The sequence below is a fragment of the Petaurus breviceps genome, unplaced genomic scaffold, assembly GCF_028583685.1.
Source record: "Petaurus breviceps papuanus isolate PSGF00001 unplaced genomic scaffold, PetGlider_PUasm1.0 90865, whole genome shotgun sequence".
Taxonomy (NCBI): domain Eukaryota; kingdom Metazoa; phylum Chordata; class Mammalia; order Diprotodontia; family Petauridae; genus Petaurus; species Petaurus breviceps.
In genome coordinates this window covers 9321025-9340937 of record NW_027187367.1, presented here as the reverse complement: position 1 = coordinate 9340937, position 19913 = coordinate 9321025, and the positions used below count along the sequence as shown (strand labels likewise).

The 19913-nt window shown below is 35.6% G+C and overlaps 1 protein-coding gene across 5 annotated transcripts in view; it reads right to left on the bottom strand.

Annotated features, from left to right (window-relative positions):
• Positions 1–19913, bottom strand: part of ANKS1A (ankyrin repeat and sterile alpha motif domain containing 1A) — a 270152-nt gene that overhangs the window by 160536 nt on the left and 89703 nt on the right. For all 5 annotated transcript variants that reach the window (XM_069073496.1, XM_069073497.1, XM_069073498.1 and 2 more), the window contains exon 2: positions 2054–2134. In XM_069073496.1, the coding sequence (XP_068929597.1) occupies positions 2054–2134 (81 nt within the window). The remainder of the gene's footprint in view (positions 1–2053; positions 2135–19913) is intronic.

Below are 19913 nucleotides of genomic sequence, written 5' to 3'. Positions count from 1 at the left end.
CTTGGATCTGAGCCACACTGCCTACTGCTTGCTTCTGAACCTGTTTTCTTCTTGGTAAACAACCCAGGACCTGAACTGTGGAAGGAAGAAGGCACAGCAGGTCTCCTCCTCAGTCCACCCTTGATCTCTGACTCATATCTGAGTAGTGGGAAACAAAGTTGTCAATTGCTACCTATCCCCATCAAGGTGCCCCACAATATGCCCTGGAGCATAGCTTTTCCCTGCAGTGAAGAGCTCCTGGCTAAATGCTCTCCCTAGTGACTGCAAACTTTCAGTCCTCCAAAGCCACAAGGGGTCAGAAAAATCACTCAATGTGACTTTTTCTTGGACTGCTCCAACGGGATTTAGTCTGGTACATTTTCTAGGTATATTCGAAGTTGTGCTGAGAGGAGCTCACTGCTCTACTTTCTGCTACTTCAATACCTTGGCTTCACCTCCACATTGGGATTGATAGAAAGATTCCTTACCAAGGAACAGGGAAGATTTCTCTTATGACAGGAGAGAAAAAAGAAAATGGAAAAAAAAAATACTGAAAAGCTTTGAGGAAGAGACTAACAGTTGAGAAGTTCATGTATCCAACTATCATAACAAACAATAAACAAATCCTTGGTGACTGAATGCTGAACTACAGTGGATGGAGTGAGGTTGGGGGTTTAAAAAAGAGTATTATTAATCAATCAACAAATATTTATTAAGTGCCTGTCTGCCAAGCACTATGTGCTGGGAATACAAAGACAAAAAGGAAATAGTACCCATTTTATAAAAGGATTCCTTTCTATCAGAGAAAAAGTATCCTTATAGTTAGATATGAATTGTATGCAAAGCAACTAAGTTGTGGGGGATGATGGGGGAGGTAGAGTGCCACTAGCAACTGGGCAGATCAAGAAAGGCTTCACACAGGAAATGGTGCTTGAAGTTGTTTCAAAAGAGGTCAGGGATTTTAAGTGGCAGACATGAAGAGTTAAGTGTGTTTCAGAGATGAGGGACAGCCTGTGCAAAGGCATGATGATGAGAGATGGAATGTTGTATATAGGAGACACAGTAGTCTGACTGAACTAAAGAGTACATGAAGGAGAACTATACATAACCAACCTGGAAAGGTAGGGGGGAGTCAGACTGTACAGGGCTTAAAATGGGTGAATAGAAGAGTCTATATTTGAACCCAGAGGTAAGAGGGACCCACTGGAATTTTTTGCATAGAGGGCATGTGGTCAAACTTGTGTTTCATGAATTTTATTTTGTCAGTTGTATGGGGTTATGGATGTGAGATGGAGACTGGAAAAAGGGAGATCAATTGGGAAGCTGTTGTAATAACGCAGGCAAGAGAGGATGAAGATCTGAATGAAGGTAGATGTGGTATTAGTAGAGAAAAGGGGGAAGACATGAGAGATGTTGCAGGAGAATCACTAGGATGTGTTAATTGATTAGAAAGGAGTGCTGAGGAAGGGTGAAAACTAAAGACTGAGAGTAAAAGGTTCAGAGTACTCTCTATGTGGAAGGAATAGAAAAGCAATAGGAAACCTACTGCTATGCTTAATGCAGAATGAAGGGGAAAGAAACTAAGTAAAAATAAATATAAATATAAAGTATTTTCTGTTCCTTTCAAGAGATATGAGATAGCATTCTGCAATACATGTAAGATCAAAGATGTACAGTTAGAAGGGACTTCAGAGGCCCTGATTCTTCCAGATGAGGTAGTGAAGGCGCAAGGAGGCTGGGTGACCTGCCTAAGGGCATACAGGTAGTAAGCATGAGGGGCAAGATTTGAAACCAGGATTTCTGACTCCAGGGCCAAAATGCTTTCCACTATAATATGTGAAATTAAACATCTCCATCTCTTAGGACCACTGGCTAAAAGCTCCTGAAAGAAGAAATTTAGAATTGGACTAAAATGAGATTTTTGGATTTTAGATTGATTTAACTAATCCTCACTACCTTACTCTTCCCTGTTGACACTATTCACTATTTAGAATTACAAGCATGAATGAGAGGTACTGAAAGAATTAGGGCTCTGGAGGGTATGAATGCAGTATAGCGTATGATTAATACTTACTTATGGCCATTCAGAGCTGCATGGTGTAGAGGGGTATAACCAGTGCTATCAACACAATTCACGTTGGGTCCTCTCCATATGCTGTAGTAAAGATAAAAATCAAAGAATGAACTCAGCACAAATTTAAAGGCAGTTAGCAAGAAAAAAAATTTATTAATAATCTTTAGTCAAATATGTTCTTTTTAAATTGCTGATGATAAAGGACAGAAGCAATTAACTATAGCAATTTGTGGTATAAAAGTTACAAATAGTTTATTCAACAAGGAGACAAATGCCAAGTCATAATGGAATTGTTTAGCTGTCACCTTCCCTAACAACTAATTTCATTATTCTCTTGGTCTGAGATTCCTGTCATTGGATTCTACCATTAAAGTAAAAATAATACAATGAAAGATTACCAATAAAGTAACTGAATTAAACCAGCACACATTCCCAAAAGACAACTACCACCAGTCATAAGTACATGGTTGCATTTTCCCATATACTTTTTCCTCTTTGGCACAACCAAGCTCTCAAAACAAAACAGAGATACAAAAATCTGAATAATTGCGATGATTCAACTATGAGTGACCCAGAACAAAAAACCTCTGTTGACTACAGAAGGGCAAATAAGTTAATGTAACCAGACCAAAGGCTCTGGGTATTTTTACAAAGACCAAGTTTAATCTTAGAAACTCTTTGTAAATCACTTTTTTCAAAAACTACCACACATTGTTAACAACTTCCATTCTTCTACCTCAAACCTAGGGCCAAAATATTTATTACTCCTCAGCGGGCATATCTAGAATGGCATGGTTCTCTAAAGCACCTGGTTCCATGATGAAACCCAAATGAATCTGTGATCCAAAAACTTGCCCTCTCTCTCTCAATCATCAGCTCTGCTTTTCTTTGTCTGTTTCCAGCCTTCTGCGGTGAAGTCCAAGCACACAGCTCAGGTATAAGGAATTATCCATGAATCAGTCAATCATTCTCAAATGTAAAATGCCAAAAAGCAACAAGAGCAAGCCAAGTTTACACTATCACAGAATATCAACAATGCTGGACCAAAGGTCTCACATACGTTCATCTTATTAATATGGAATTAACCCTGTCAAAGTATTACCACCTCTTCAAAGAAAAAAAGGGCCTTACCTTTCTATCCTCATGTACCCTTTACATTAAGAACATGCTCTACTTTAAATCAGGGTGATGATAACAAAATCAGGATCCTAATCTACATGCTACAATATGTTAGTCCACAGGAGTTAGAGAATGAATAGTTTTCAGTGGTCATCTAATAAGGCTTCTTCGTTTTTAAATTTTTAAAAGACATAAGGGGAAGAGCTACTCTGGATTCAAACTGAGTTCCACTGGCTCCAAATCCAAAATAATTTCCATTTACCACACTGATTCCCAATCAAATTGTATTCTTTTCTCACCTTCCTGGCACACTGCAAAAAATAGACTGAGAGGTATAGTGGACAGAGTACTGAATTTGAAGATGTAGAATACAGGTTTCAAATTCTGGAGTGACCCTGGGCAAGTCATTTAACCTCAGTAGGCCTCAGTATTCTCATCTGCAAGAAGAATGGTTTCAACTCAAACTTTAAAGTCCCTTGTAGCTCTAAATCTATGATCTAAATAAGTTGTTTTCATGTCTGTCATCAAAATATTACTATGAAGTGACTGACATTATAATTCTACTTGACAAGTGGAGCTGAGGCCAGATGATAAATTTGCCCAAAGACAAAGAAAAATTTAGTGATAGATCCAAAAGAGTCTGCATTTATAAACCACTTACTACATACTCAACCTTCAGATGAAGCAATTAAATTAATAGATATTACACAATTTATAAAATTATTATTACAGACAGTATGTTGCCGTAGGAATTCAGAGAAGAATCATCACTACAGGCTAGAAATGTAGTCAGAGAACCCAAACATGGCATTCCTAATTTATCACTTTACTAAGCCTGCGTTATCTCAAACCATCTCCATCCCATGGACCTGGAAATAGACCTGGAACTAGAAATTAAGCTGCTTGGTTTTGGCAGAAGAGCAGAACTGAACAATTATTTCCATTTCCTTCTTCACTCTTTCTGCCTAAAAAAGTAACCTTGCCTAGAAGCTTAATTATAAGGAAAGCCACTGACACAAGTGCTATGCATACTCTAGAGCACAGGTTCTCAAATATTTGGTCTTTACAATCCAAAAAAAATTACTCAGGATCCCAAAGAGGTTTTATTTAGGTGGATTATAGCAGTCAATATTTAGTATAATAAAATGAAAAATTGATACATTAAATTTTTTATTCATTTCAAAATATTCCATTACACGTATAACCCATTACATATATAAATAACATATTTTATGAAATTAGCTATATTTTCAAAACAAGAAAGTTTAGTTAGAAGAGCAGCACTGCTTTACATTTTAGCAAATATTTTTAACATTTGGCTTAACAGAAGAAAATTAAATTCTCATATGTACTTCTATACTCAATAGGTTGTGCCATTGTTTTGGTTTAAGTATATGAAGTAACCAGGCTTCACACAGATAACATGTAGCTGGGAAATGGATGCATATCTTAAGAGTTTTTTAAGATAACTGCAGATATTCTTCAATATGCACTAAACTCAACAAATGGTAGTTTCTTAATGATTAGTTTCAATATGAAATCTGAAACGAAAACAAAGGCTTTTCATACTACTACATGATTTTGTAATATCATGTATTGGCCATCTGGAAAATAATGGTTCACTGAATTATGCAGATATTTCAAATGCTTATACATTTCATATACAGTAACAACAACGACAAAGAAAACCAACATGTGTTAATATCACCACCAGTCTTATTGGAAAAATTGTTAAATGTGGGGAGGCTGTCAAACTCATGTTAGCAAATATAAATTCAAAAATTCTAATTTCCACTCGAAAGCATGAATTTTATAACTGGAAATAAATACTGTCATTTGTTTTCCAAGAAGTGATACACTCTCTTCATTTTTGAGAAAATGCCTGCCAAATACCCAAGTTGGAATAGTCATACTTTGTCAGTCTTTCAAGTAAACATGGTGTTTTATGAAAACAGTGGCATGTTCATTCCACAATTCTCCCAGAGCTTTTCCTGGAGACAACAACCATATTTCTGCATATAACATAAATATTTGTGGGTACCTGCCATTATTTTGTCACATATACAGGTCAAGATTCAATAAAATTAATACTATTTATTGCTTCATCAAGAATATTCCTAAGTGGGGCGGCCAGGTAGCACAACGAGTAAGAGCACCGGCTCCAGTGTTGAGAAGACCTGGAGATCGAATCCCGGGCTCAGACACTTAGCACCCACCCAGAAACACCTGGCCATGTAACCTTGAGTAAGTTACTTAACCCCAATTGCTTAGGGGCGGCCAGGTGGCTCAGCGAGTAAGAGCACTGGCTCCAGTGTCGGGATGACCTGGATCAAATCTGGACTCAGATACTCAGCACCACACCCAGAAATAACTGGCCGTGTAACCTTGAGCAAGTTACTTAACCCCGATTGCTTAAAAAAAAAAAAAAAAGAATATTCCTAAGTGAAACTGGCATTATTTTGATTGTGAGTACACTGGTGACTAGTAGCACATCATGGAGACACTGCCTTGACTCATGCTACACCAGTAGTTCTACCCACCACTGCTTTTGTACCGATGATATAAATCTCAACACAACAGGAATAAAATATCAAATTCAAAAGAGTTATTCAATACTTTGGATATTTTAGTACCATTTGTGTTTACTGCAATCCACATAAAAGAAGAGCTTCTATGTGGCACTGTATGACAAAATAAAATCCAAATGGGTACAAGATTTAGATATAAAGGCTGATACCATAAAAAAAATTAGGGGAGCAAGGAATAGTTTATCTGTCAGATTTATGGAGAATGGAGGAATCTGTGACCAAACAAGAGATAGAGAACATTATGAAAGGCAAAATGGATAATTTTGATTACATCAAATTGAAAAGTTTTTACACAAACAAAGACAATGCAAACAAGATTAGGAGAAGCAGAAAACTGGGAAAGAATTTTTACAATTAGTCTCTCTGATAAAGGCCTCATTTCAAAAATATATAGAGAACTGAGCCAAATTTACACACATACAAATCATTCCCCAATAGATAAATGGTCAAAGGATACGAACAGGCAGTTTTCAACGAAAGAAATTAAAGTTATCTATAGTCACATGAACAAATGCTCTAAATCACTATGGTACCGCATCACACCTATAACATTGGTCAACATGACAAAGAAGGAAAATGATAAATGTTGGAGAACACGTGAGAAAGTTGGAACACTAATTCATTGTTGGTAGAGCTATGAGCTGATCCAACCGCTCTAGAGACCAATTTGGAACAATGCCCAAAGGGTTATAAAAATGTGCATATCCTTTGACCCAGCAATAACACTTCTAGGGTTGTATCCCAAAGAGATCATAAAAATGGGAAAAGGACTCACATACACAAAAATATTTAAAGCAGCTCTTTTTGTGGTGGCCAAGAACTAGAAATTAAGGGGATACGCATCAACTGGGGAATGGCTGATAAAGTTGTGGTATATGAATGTAATGTAATACTATTGTAGTATAGGAAATGATGAATAAGTGGACTTCAGAAAAACCTAGAAAGATTTATATGAACTAATGCCGAGTGAAGTGAGCAGAACCAGGAGAACATTGTACACAGTAATAGCCACAGTGTTCGATGACTGATTTTGACAGACTCCACCCTTCTCAGCAATGCAAAGATCTAAAACAATCCAAAGGACTCATGATGGAAAATGTCATCCACATCCAGAGAAAGAACTGAATGAATGAAAGGGTCTGAATGAAGAAAGAAACATAGTATTTTCCTTTTTTGTTTTGCGATTTTTTTTCTTTCTCGTGCTTTCTCCTATTCATTATAATTCTTCTACACAACATGACTAATGTGAAAATTATATTCAATAGGAATGTATATGTAGAGCCTATATCAGACTGCATGCTATCTTGGGGAGGGAAGAAGGGAGGAAGGGGAAGAAAATTTAAAACTTATGCAAGTGAATGCTGAAAACTAAGAATAAATAAATTAAATTTAAAAAAATTCCAAGATTAATTGGTGCTGATAAAAGACAAATATTAAGCAAAACAGCAAGTCCAGGCAAATGTGCAGATTTTCCCATTTGTAAGGCAAAAATATAATTTGGCAGATGAGCTATTAACTCAGTGTTCATTTTTGCAAATAAATCTTTAATTCACAGGTCATAAAGTCTTTGAAATTCTTCTGAAACTCATAAAAGAATATGAACTTTCACAGAGAATAGAAGTCATTCCCCAACTGCTAAATGGTCAAAGAAAAGATGAGCAGTAGTTTTCCAATGAAGAAATCTATACAATTTGTAGTCATATAAAAATGCTCTAAAACATTATTGATAAGAGAAATGAGAAATGCAAATTAAACAACCTAGAGATATCATTGTATTCCTACCATACTGGCTAAAATGATAGAAGGGGAAAGTGACAAATGTTGGAGATGATGTGGAAAAGCTGGGACACTAATTTATTGTCTGTGGGACTGTAGAATGATCTAATCATTTTGGAGAGAAATCTGGAATTATGCCCAAAGAGTTATTCAACTACCTGTACCCATTGGCTCAGAAATACCACTACTTGGTCTATTTCCAAAGATGATTAGGGGAAAAGGAAAAGAAACTATATGTTCTAAAATGTTTATAGCAGCTCTCTTTGTGGTGGCAGAGAACTGGACAGGGTAGGGAGGCTCAACTAGAAAATTTGCAGAACAAGTTGTGGTATATGATTGGGATATAATACTACTGTGCTATAAGAAATGATGAGTTCAATGATTTTATGTTGAACTTTTTTATTTGAAAAATACAGTTAAATTTTATTCTACATTGAGTTTACTCCTTTTTTACAAATTTAAAACAAGAATAAAGTAAAAATAGCCACATACAAATGTGTGGTAGAAAATGGTAGTTTACAAGTTTACTTGCTAAGAAATGGAATTTTTAAAAATGTTTAGCTTCTTAACTAATTGAAGAAAATTAATAGCTAGTTACAATATGAAATATTTACTTTTCAATGAGCTCAATGATTTTAGAAAAATATGGAAAGACTTGCACAAAATAATGAAAACCAAATGAGCAGAACCAAGAGAACATTGTATACATTAACGGAAGTATTGCTTTAAGACAACTTTGAGTGAACAAGTTACTTTGTCTATTATAAATATCCAAATTAACTATAAAGGATATATGAGGAAAGACACCGAGAAGGAACTAATAAATAGAAGTATGTATAGACTAATTTCACTCACACATACACACACCCATTCATATCTAACAGTAGCCGCCTTGAGGGAGAGGGAAGAAAAAAATTTACATGATAATTTTGTTGTATATTTGAAAGGAATAGCAAGTTGTGAATGGTACATTTGCAGTTTCATGTAAAATTATTTTTTTTATTGTATCATGCTATGAAAATGCTTGTTTTATTCCATAGGTTAAAAATGAAAATTTAAAAACAGCATTAACAATAAAAAATAAATAAAAATAGAAACTTTAAATAAAAAGAATGAGTGAAAGGCAAATACTGTCTTAGTACTATTATGAAAATAATTTTAATTTCTCAGACACCCTGAAAGGGTCCCAGAGACTCCCTAGGAGGTCCACAGATCTCATTTACAGAACTACTATTCTAGAGAAACAGCACGATTCAATTTTTTAGGTCAAAAACTGGGTGTCCTTAAAAAAAAAAAAACATTAAAATTCCTCCAAAAGAATTACAAAGGACAGCAAAAAAAGAAAATAATACTTGTACTAAATTATTTATTTCAACTCCTAAAGCTGAGAGTCATAAAGCAAAAGTGAAGGATAATATAGAAAGTCATAGCACTGTGCCAAGTATTCATGACATATATGCATATTATAAGACTAGGCTCTCTCTACCTCACTCAGACTAGAAACTGAGGCTACTTCCACCACCCTGATACTACTATAAATCAGTGCAGGAGCTTTAACCTGTTCTGTCTTTCTAGCCTGAGATAGTTCACCCCTCCTTAGGTAAATTCAGAGTCGATAAACATTTATTAAGCATGTACTATGTACCAGGTACTGCGCTAAGTTCTGGGGATACAACTAAAGGCATCAGATGGCCCTAATACTCAAGGAGCTTATAATGTAATACCGTGTTTCCCCGATAATAAGACCTATCCCGAAAATAAGCCCTACCCCAAAAATAAGCCCTATTGAGATTGCTACTGTAGTGAAGGTGATCCCCTGCGCTACACACTACATTACAGTACCCTCTCCCCCCATGAAACGCACACCGCGCTCCGAGCTGCATCCAATCAGAGCTGCAGCAGTGAGCACGTCATCCTGTTCTTCCCCAGTGATTTGCTTGCTGGTGCCATTGAGAGCAGTGCCGCGGAGGAGAGCTGAGGCAGGACAACATAAGACCTCCCCTGAAAATAAGCCCTCTGGTGTTTTTCTTTCCAAAAAAATTAATAAGACAGTGTCTTATTATCGGGGAAACACGGGTAGGAGAAGACAAAGGCATAAAAATCAGCTGAAAAACAAGAATGGGAGGACTATGCATGGGGGCATGTTAAAGAACTACAGGGGTAAATCATCTGAGAATCTGTGAATTAGAAAGGTGATTTCATCATGCACCATGAATTTTTGGAGACCATGAAGTCCAGGAGAGAAATGATGAGGTGAATGTCCTAGGTACTCCCTTAAAGGGTAGAGAATCTGAGGGGAGCTTTCTCTCTAATTCCCACCTTCAATAATCTCCAGTGGTGGGAGGGCAGGGGCAGCTGAGAAGGTGAGAGTTTCAGAGTAAATTTTATCTTGACAGGATACTTGACAGTGTTTAGAGATTATGAAGTTGAAGAGGAAACAGCCTGATAGCCTGAAACTTAGAGGGATTCTCCACCTTGGTTCTACCTTTTGCAAAATACCTAATCAGTTTTGCAGCCTGCCTTTCAGAACTCCCAAGCTCAAGTGATCCATGTAGTTTCTGCCTTCTTGGTAGCAGGGATTTATGGGCATGTACCAAATATCAAATGAATGTGAAGGTCTTAAGAGTGCTGGTTCAGAAGAAAAAAACAGTAAGTTTATTTCAATCTGGGTTCAAATCTTGACTCTGAGAAGAATTGACAAAGTTACTTGATTTCCCTGCGCCTCAGTTTCTTCACTTATAAAATTAAGGGATTGGACTAGATGACCTGAAAAGTCCCTTCTAGCTCTAAATATTAACAATATGGATGACAAGGGCAAGAAACAAAGGATGAGAACGTATGAAATAGACTATAATCAAGGAGGAGAAGACACACTGCTGAAATAAAAGATCTATTCTACAACAGAAGAACCAAAGTTGAGGACTTTCTGCCCCCATGGCATTCCTACACTATCACATCTCCTCCAAAAGCCTGTTTGGGCATGTGTGGGCTAGAAAACATAAGACTCAAATTATGTGTTTACTTATTAGGGAGTTTCAGTGTGCTTTTGTTTTTACATTACAAACATTTACAAATTACCCCGCTGGTAACAAAGTAAAACAATTAAGCAAAATTGACAAAAGAATGACCAGAATGACCTGTTCTGAAAGTATGTGCAACATTCTATTTTTTAAAGTATTTTAAATGAACTATTAAAATAAGAAAATAAAAATAAATTCCTTGTAACAAAGATGCATAGCCAAGCAAAACATAAAAAAATGTTTCATTCAGTACCCTAAATCCATCACCTTCTCTGCTATTAGCATATTTCATCATCAGTCCTCTTGGTATTATGAATTACAATGATCATTGCTTTTTACAGCTTTCAAGGTGGCATATCATTATAATTTTGGAGTTCTGTTCATGTCATTCTTCATCAGTCTATAAAAAGTCTTCAAAATTGTTCCTTTTTATAATACTGATGTTAAAATATAAGTTGTTCTTCTAGTTCTATTGACTTCATATGCATCAGTTCATACAAATTTTTTCATGTTTCTTTAAGATCCTCTATTTCCAAATTTCTTATAGCACAATAGTATCCTATCACATTCATATACCATATTTATTTAGCCACTCTTTAATTAATGGACATCCCTTTCATTTTTTCCTTTTTTTTTTTTTTTTGCCACAACAACAAAAAACATCTGCTACAAATATTCTAAAACATTTCCTATTTTCCTGATCTGTTCTAGGCACACGCTTAGCAGTGGTATAAGTAAATGGAGTTTCTCCTGAGCAAGTTTTTAATTTAAGACCCGATGGTTGTTAACATTCCCCACTTCTACACAGGTTTCTTCCTGGCTAGTATTCCAAAACAAGAGCTACTTAAAAATTGTACTTCCTTCATTCAACAGTTTCCTTTTTCTAAAATCACAGTGATCATGAAGGTTAGTCCAGCACCAAGCTAAAACAAATAAATAAACAAAATCCAACGTGCCCAGAAAATGTTCAAAACAAGGCTTTAGAGAAAATCAGGACTGAATTCCAAGTCATAATTACCCTATTCAGTGGGACAGAAATACCACTTAACTTGTTTCCTGTACTACATCCTCAAGTTATATATTATACAGTTAAGACTGAGAAAACTATAGCAAGTTTAAGAATAGACATGTACAGTCCACTTTGTTGACTTCTTTAATTGTATCCCTATAAATTTAACAGTCTTCATAAATAAAAAAGTTTAAGACAGAACTTAGAATGAAAAGAAGTGTTACAAGTTAAAGGTAAAAATACAGATAATATTTTTTGTTTTTTTCTTTTGTTCTGTTTCTTCTTTCACAATGTGACTAACTATTTATCATCTTAGGGAACGGGGAGAGAACAGAAAATCTGGAACTCAAAAAAGATTTTGACATAAAAAATTGTCTTTACATGTAATTGGAAAAATGAAAATACTATTAAAATGTTAAATACATACATATACACATTATATCTTTTAAAAAACAAACTGAATCTGAATTTTCAAAATTAAGCTATATTTAGGTCTGTTAGCCTACTATCATAACCTACATAAAACATAACTGAACTTCTGACAATCCCTTGTTTTGATTATTAAAAAATCTATATGAATTTTGGTAGTAGAATATAGCTTATAGTTACCTGAGGGTCAAAAAAAATCTGTGTGTGCCAAGCTTACATCACTAAACTATATTTTTCTTTTTCCCCCTTCAGCAAAAAGCTGAGACATTTATTCTGAGGAAAAAACATGACATAAATAAAGTCAAATGAAATATCCAAATGAGACACTATTCTATGTAGCAGAAGTTGTATTTAAAAAACTGTTGAGAGTTCTTTTCCTCCTCTTTTTCATCAGTTACTTTTTGAAAAATGAATGCCTTCTCTATCTATTTGATAATGCAGAAGGACGCTAAGCATAGAAAACATAACAATTTTCTTCATTTCCTGATAATGCTGAAGACTTCTTCTGTTCCCAAATCTTTGAGCATTTTCCATAAACCAGCAAAAGCTGAGAGATGCTAGATTCCTTAAAATTCAGCAGTTTGAAGTCTCATCTGTGACAAAAACCTTAAATAAGGAAGGTCACTGATAGTACCAAAAAGAGGTAAAGGCTGTAATCCAATTGCTTTGTAATTTGGAATTGACCATACTATTTGAACAATTAACTCTGATGCTTATTTTTTAAATTCACATAATTATGACATCTAAATTAATACCTCACAATTTTTTTTCACAGTCCCCTCAAATTCTTTTTTTGTTTTTTTGTTTATTAACTTTTAGTTTATAACATTGAGTTCCACAGTCCTTTGAGTTTGAAATTTTCTTCCCCTCCGTCTCTCCCCCATCATGGTGGCATGGACTCATATATAGGATCTACAAATATCTTCACATTAATCGTTACTCAGGTTGTAAAGAAGAATTATAACTGATGGAATGATCAGTGGGAAAGAGGAAACAAAACAAAACAAGAAAAAGAAAAAGAAAGAGAGCAAGTAGTTTGTTTCAATCTGCATTCAGACTCTACAGCTCTTTCTCTGGATGTGGGTATCTCTCTCAATCATGAATCTTTTGGAATTGTCTTATAAGCTTACATTGCTGAGAGGAGTCCAATCTATTGAAGGTAGTCATCACATATACTTTGTGTCTGTGATTGGGTAGAGATTTCTCCTGGTTCTGCTCTTCTCACTCAGCATCAGTTTATATATATTTCTCCAGGTTACTGTGAAATCCATCTGTTCCTCATTTCTTATAGCACAGTGGTATTCCATTACATTCATGTACCACAACTTGTTCAGCCATTCCCCAATTGATGGGCATCCCCTTGATTTCCAATTTTTTACTACCACAAAAAGAGCCACTATAAATATTTTTGTACATATGGGTACTCCTCCCACTTCTATGATCTCTTTGGGATACAACCCTAGACCTGGTATTGCTGGGTCAAAGGGTATGCACATATTTATAACCCTTTGGGAATAGTTCCAAATTGCTCTCCAGAATGGCTGGATCAGTTCACAACTCCACCAACAATGCATTACTGTTCAAATTTTTCCACATCCTCTCCAGCATTTATCATTTTCCTGTTTTGTCATCTTAGCCAATCTGGCCTGTGAGATGTGGTACCTAACTAAGAGTTGTTTTGATTTGCATTTCTCTAATCCCTAGTGATTTAAAACATTTTTTCATATGCTTATAGATATCTTTAATTTCATCTTCTGAGAACGGCCTGTTCATATCCTTTGACCATTTATCAAATGGGGAGTGGCTTGTATTCTTATAGATTTGACTCAATTCTTTGTATATTTAAGAAATTAGCTTTTATCAGAGACACTGGTTGTAAAAATTCTTTCCCAGTTTTCCACTTTCCTCTTAATCTTGGTAACACTGGCTTTATTTGTACAGAAGCTTAATGTAATCAAAATTATCCATTTTGCATTTTATAATGCTCTCTAACTCTTTTTTTCATCATAGTCTTTCCCTCTCCATAGATCTGACAGGTAAACTATCCCTTGCTCTCCCAGACTGCTTACAGTATCAGCCTTTACACCTAGATCATGCACCCAGTTCGACTATATTTTGGTGTACAGTGTTAGCTACTGGTCTATGCCCAATTTCTGCCATATTATGTTCCAGTTTTCCCAGCAGTTTTTATCAAATAGTGTGTTCTTATCCCAAAAAGTGGGGTCTTTGGGCTTATCAAACAGTAAATTAATATAATCATTGGCTACTGAGTCTTGTGTACCCAATCTACTCCATTGGTCCACTACTCTATTCCTCAGTCAGTACCAAGTAGTTTTGATGACTGCTGCTTTATAATACAGATTAAAATTTGGTATGGCTAGGCCACCTTCCCTAGCATTTATCTTCTTAATTGCCTTGATATTCTGGACCATTTGTTCTTCCAAATGAATTTTGTTACTATTTTTTCTAGCTCTACAAATTAATTTTTTGGTATGTAATTGATTGGTATGGCACTAAATATGTAATCTAATTTAGGTAAAATTGTCATTTTTATATTAGCTTATTATGTATTTATTATATCAAAGTAATTGATTGGTATGGCACTAAATATGTAATTTAATTTAGGTAAAATTAAATTAATTTTAGGTAATAAAATTAATTTAGGTAAAATTAGGTAAAATTGTCATTTTTATTATATTAGCTCAACCCAGCCATGAACAACTGATGTTTTTCCAATTAGTTAGATCTGACTTTATTTGTGTGAAGTTTTTTGTAACTGTGTTCTTAGAGGTACTGGGTTTGTTTTGACAGGTAGATTCCCAAATATTTTATAATGTCTACAGTAACTTTAAATGGGGTTTCTCTTTCTATCTCTTGCTGTTGGATTTCGTTAGAGACATATTGGAATGCCAAGGACTTTTGTGGGTTTATTTTATATCCTGCAACTTTGCCAAATTTGTTTATTATCTCAAGTAGTTTTTTACTTGATTCTCTAGGATTCTCTAAGTATATCATCATATCATCTGCAAAGAATGATAGCTTAGTCTCTTCTTTGCCTACTTTGATTCCTTCAATTTCTTTTTCTTCTCTTATTGCTACTGCTAACATTTCTAGTAAGAGAGGTGATAGTGGACATTCTTGTTTCACCCCTGATCTTATTGGAAATGCTTCTAGCTTATCCCCATTACATATAATACTTGCTGATGGTTTACATAGATGCTACTTTTTATTTTAAGGAAGACTCCATTTATTCCTATACTTTCTAATGTTTTTAATAGGAATGGGTGGTTTTTTTTTTAATCAAAAGCCTTTTCTGCATCTATTGAGATAATCATATGGTTTCTGCTAGTTTTGTTGTTAATATGATCAATAATACTGATAGTTTTCCTGATATATTGAACCACCCTTGCATTCCTGGAATAAATCCTACCTGATCAGAGCGTATTAATCTCATGATGAGTTGCTGTAGTCTTTTTGCTAATATTTTATTTAGAATTTTTTGCATCTATATTCATAACGAAAATTGGTCTGTAATTTTCTTTCTCTGTTTTGTCTCTTCCCAATTTAGGTATCAGTACCATATTTGTGTCATAAAAAAAAATTTGGTAGGTCTCCTCCAATTTTCCCAAATAGTTTGTAAAGTACTGGAGTCAATTGTTCTTTCAGTGTTTGGTAGAATTCACTAATAAAGCCATCTGGCCCTGGAGACTTTTTCCTATGAAGTTCATTGATGGCTTGTTCACTGTCTTTTTCTGAGATGGGGTTAATTAAGTAGTTTACTTCCTCTTCAGTTAGTCTGGGCAAGTTATATTTTCATAAATATTCTTCCATTTCACTAAGATTGTCAAATTTATGTGCATATAATTGAGCAAAATAATTCCTAATTATTGTTTTAATTTCCTCTTCATTGGAGGTAGATCCACCCTTTGCATTTTTGATACTCATAATTTGGTTTTTTCTTTCTTTTTTTTTATCATATTGACCAAAGATCTATCAACTTTACTGTTTTTTTTTCATAAGACCAGCTCTTAGTTTTATTTATTAATTCAATAGTTTTCTTAAATTCAATTTTATTACTCTCTCCTTTGGTTTTCATTATTTCTAATTTAGTATTTAATTGGGAATTTTCAATTTGTTCTTTTTCTAGCTTTTTCAGTTGCATGCCCAATTTATTGACCTCCATTTTCTCTATTTTATTTATGTATGCATTCAGGGATATAAAACTTCCCCTAAGAACTGCTTTTGCTATATCCCATAAATTTTGGTATATTGTCTCATTATTGTCATTCTCTTGAATAAAGTTACTGATTGTTTCTATAATTTCTTGTTTGACCCACTCACTATTTAGGATTAAATTATTTAGTTTCCAATTAGTTTTTAGTCTATCCTTCCATGGCCCTTTATTACATATAATTGTTATTGCATCATGATCTTAGAAGGATGCATTTAATATTTCTTCCTTTCTGCATTGAACTGTGGGGTTTTCATGCCCTAGTACATGGTCAATTTTTGTATATGTGCCACGAACCACTGAGAGGAAGATATATTCCTTTTTATCCCCATTCAATTTTCTCCAGAGGTCTATCATATCTATCTTCTCTAAGATTTTATTTACGTTCTTAACTTCTTTCTTGTTTATTTTGAGGTTAGATTTATCAAGCTCAGAAGAGGGGGAGATTGAAGTCCCCCACTAGTAGAGTTTTGCTATCTATTTCTTCCTCTAACATCCTTAACTTCTCCTTTAGGAATTTAGATGCTGTACCATTTGGTGCATAAATGTTTAGTAATGATATTGCTTCATTTTCAATGGTGTCTTTTAGCAGGATATAGTTTCCTTCCTTATCCCTTTTAATTACACCTATTTTTGCTTTTGTTTTGTCTGAGATAAGAATTGCTACCCCTGCTTTTTTAACTTTAGCTGAAGCATGATATATTTTACTCCAGCCTTTTACCTTTACCCTGTTTCAGATGTGTTTCTTGTAAACAGCATATTGTAGGATTATCATTTTTAATCCATTCAGCTATCTTCCTCCATTTTATGGGGCAGTTCATCCCATTCACAATTATGATTACTGTCTCTTGCCCTCCATCCTAATCCCTCCCCTGTTTATGCTTTTACTTTTCTCCCCTTCTCCCTTCCCCTCTTTAAGAGTTTTCCTTTTGACCACTGCCTCACTCAGTATTCCCTTCTTATCAGCCCCCCTCCCTTTTCCTTCCCTTCCCCCTTACTTCTTCCCTCCCTTCTAATCCCCCCCCACTTTAGTAGCCCTTCCCCCCCTACTGCCTGAAGGGTATGATAGACTTTTATACTTAATGTAGTATGTTATCTCTTCCTCAAACCAAGATTGACAAGAATAGATCTCATGCAATGCTCCTCTCCCTCCCCTCTTTCCCTCTATTATGATAAGTTTTATGTCTCTTTTTGATAGAGTCCTATACTTAACTGATTATGTTATCCCCTCCTTACACCAGAACCAATGAGGGAAAAGCTCATATAATGCTCATCTCCCTCACTTCTTTCCCTCTACTATAATGTTTTTATGCCTTTGTGTGCCATAAATTACGCATTTCTGCTTCTTTCTTTCCTCTTCTTCCACTGCAGCACACTTTGCAGCCCTTAATAAGATTTTTTATCACCATTTTGTGTAATTTATACCCACATCCTCTATTTATCTATATCCCTTTTAGATTTTGCTATAGGTATAGAATTTTCAGTATAAACAGGTATCAGCTTCCCATATAAGGATGTAAACAGTTTGTTCTCATTAAATAATAGGGTGTGTGTGTGTGTGTGTGTGTGTGTGTGTGTGTTTTCCCTATTTGCCTTTCTATGTCTCTCTTGAATCTTGTAATTGGAGGTTGAATTTCCCATTGAGCTCTGGCTTTTTCATCAGGAAGGTCTGGAAGTCCGTTATATTACTGAAAGACCATCTCCTTGCCTGGAAGAATATGTTCAGTTATGCTGGATAGATGATCAATCCTTGGTTGTAACCCAGGCTCTTTTGCCTTATAAAAAATCATATTTCTGGGGCAGCTAGGTGGCACAGTAAATAGAGCACCGGTCGTGAAGTCAGGAGGACCTGAGTTCAAATCCAGCCTCAGACACTTCACACAAAAACTAGCCATGTGACCTTGGGCAAGTCACTTAACCCCAATTGTCCTCCAAAAAGCAAAAAAAAAAAAAAATCATATTCCAGTCCCTCCAATCTTTCAGTGTAGAAGCTGCCAGATCCTGTGTGGTCCTCACTGTGGTTCTGGGATATTTTAATTGCTTCTTTCTGGCTGCTTGTAGTACTTTCTCCTTTACATGATAGCTCTGGAATTTAGCCACATTTCACAGACTTTTCAATTTGGGATTTCTTTCAGGAGATATCCGTTGGATTCTCTCGATTTCTATTTTACCCTATGATTCTAGGATCTCAGGGCAGTTTTGCTTGATGAGCTCTTGGAAGATGTTGTCCAGGCTCATTTTTTCATCATGATTTTCTGATAGACCTATGATTCTCAGATTATCTCTCCTGGATCTGTTTTCCAGGTGAGTTATTTTTCCATTGAGATATTTTACCTCTTTTTCTAATTTTTCATTCTTGGTGTTTTGTTTGACTCATTCTTGGTTCCTCATAATCATTCACTTCAATTTGGTTGATTCTAATTTTTTAGTGAATTATGTTCCTTGGTTAGTTTTTGAAGCTCCTTTTCCATATGTTCAGATTTCATTTTTAGTTCACACATTTTTCTTAAGGAGCTATTTTCTTCACTGTAATGTTTTTCTAACTTTGCAATTTTGATTTTAAAAGAATGATGCATTTTATCTTCTATCTCTCTAATTTGGTTTTCAAAGTTCTTTTTGAGCTCATCTAAGAATGCTTCCTGTGCTTGAAACCAGCTTCAGCTGTAGGTGTGGAGTCAATACTGTCTCCTGAATTTTGTTCCTCCCTCTCACAATAACAGGATTCTAGAGTCTTTGTCTTTGCAGTCTTTTTTTTTTTTTTGCACATTTTGAGTTAGGGCCTTAGCCACACCCTTCTTCTAGTGTTCCTAAGCCTTTACTGTTTAAAGTTTTGCTCTGGGGCAATAATTACTGTGTTTTCAGGGTCAGAGGGGGAGACTGGAGCAGCTGGGGTTCACTCTGCCATCCTGGTCCCTGGAAGTTCAGATAGGGGCTTTTTGAATTTCCAGGTTGTGGACTGGTAGTCCCAAGGAGTAGCTGCTGCCACTGCCAGGGGCCCTGCATTTGACTCTTACCCAGCTCCTTCAGATCCCAGCCCTGCCTTGATAGTCCTGTGAATGGCCCTTGACGCTGGGGGATCAACTTGCCACCACATTTATCAGGCCTCTGTACACCACGATGTCCCCCTTCAAATTCTTTAATTTCAATTTTCCTTAACAGTATAAGAATCATCCAAGTATCAATGTCAGGGAAAATTTTCCTAATGCATGACCTCCATCACCTTGTCTGACCTTTAATATGAGTTCCATCAGGTCAAGAACATGCATTTCTCAGGTGGTAAGCATGTTCTAGACTCTCTACTTCTCTCCTCAATACTCAAATCTAAAAAACTGATAGGAAGCAGAGACCAGACATGGGGTAGCAGAGCCAGTAAGTTCCACCCGGCATGCCAGGATTAAGGGGAACCACAGCACAGATAAACATTGCCTGGTCAATGGGACACATCACCCAGATCCCCTCAGGGAAGTCTCTGCCCCATTTCATTTTGTACTCTAAAGTCAAACTTGCCTTGCTTATTCCAAGTATCTTTTGACTCCCTACTTTAGCATTCCAATCCCCTATGATGAATATGAAATTTGGTGGTGGGGGAGGCATGTTATTTCTAGAAGATGATGCCTAGGTCTTTACAGAACTCATCAATTTCAGCCTCTTTGACATCAGTGGTTGGAGCATAGATTTGTATTACTGT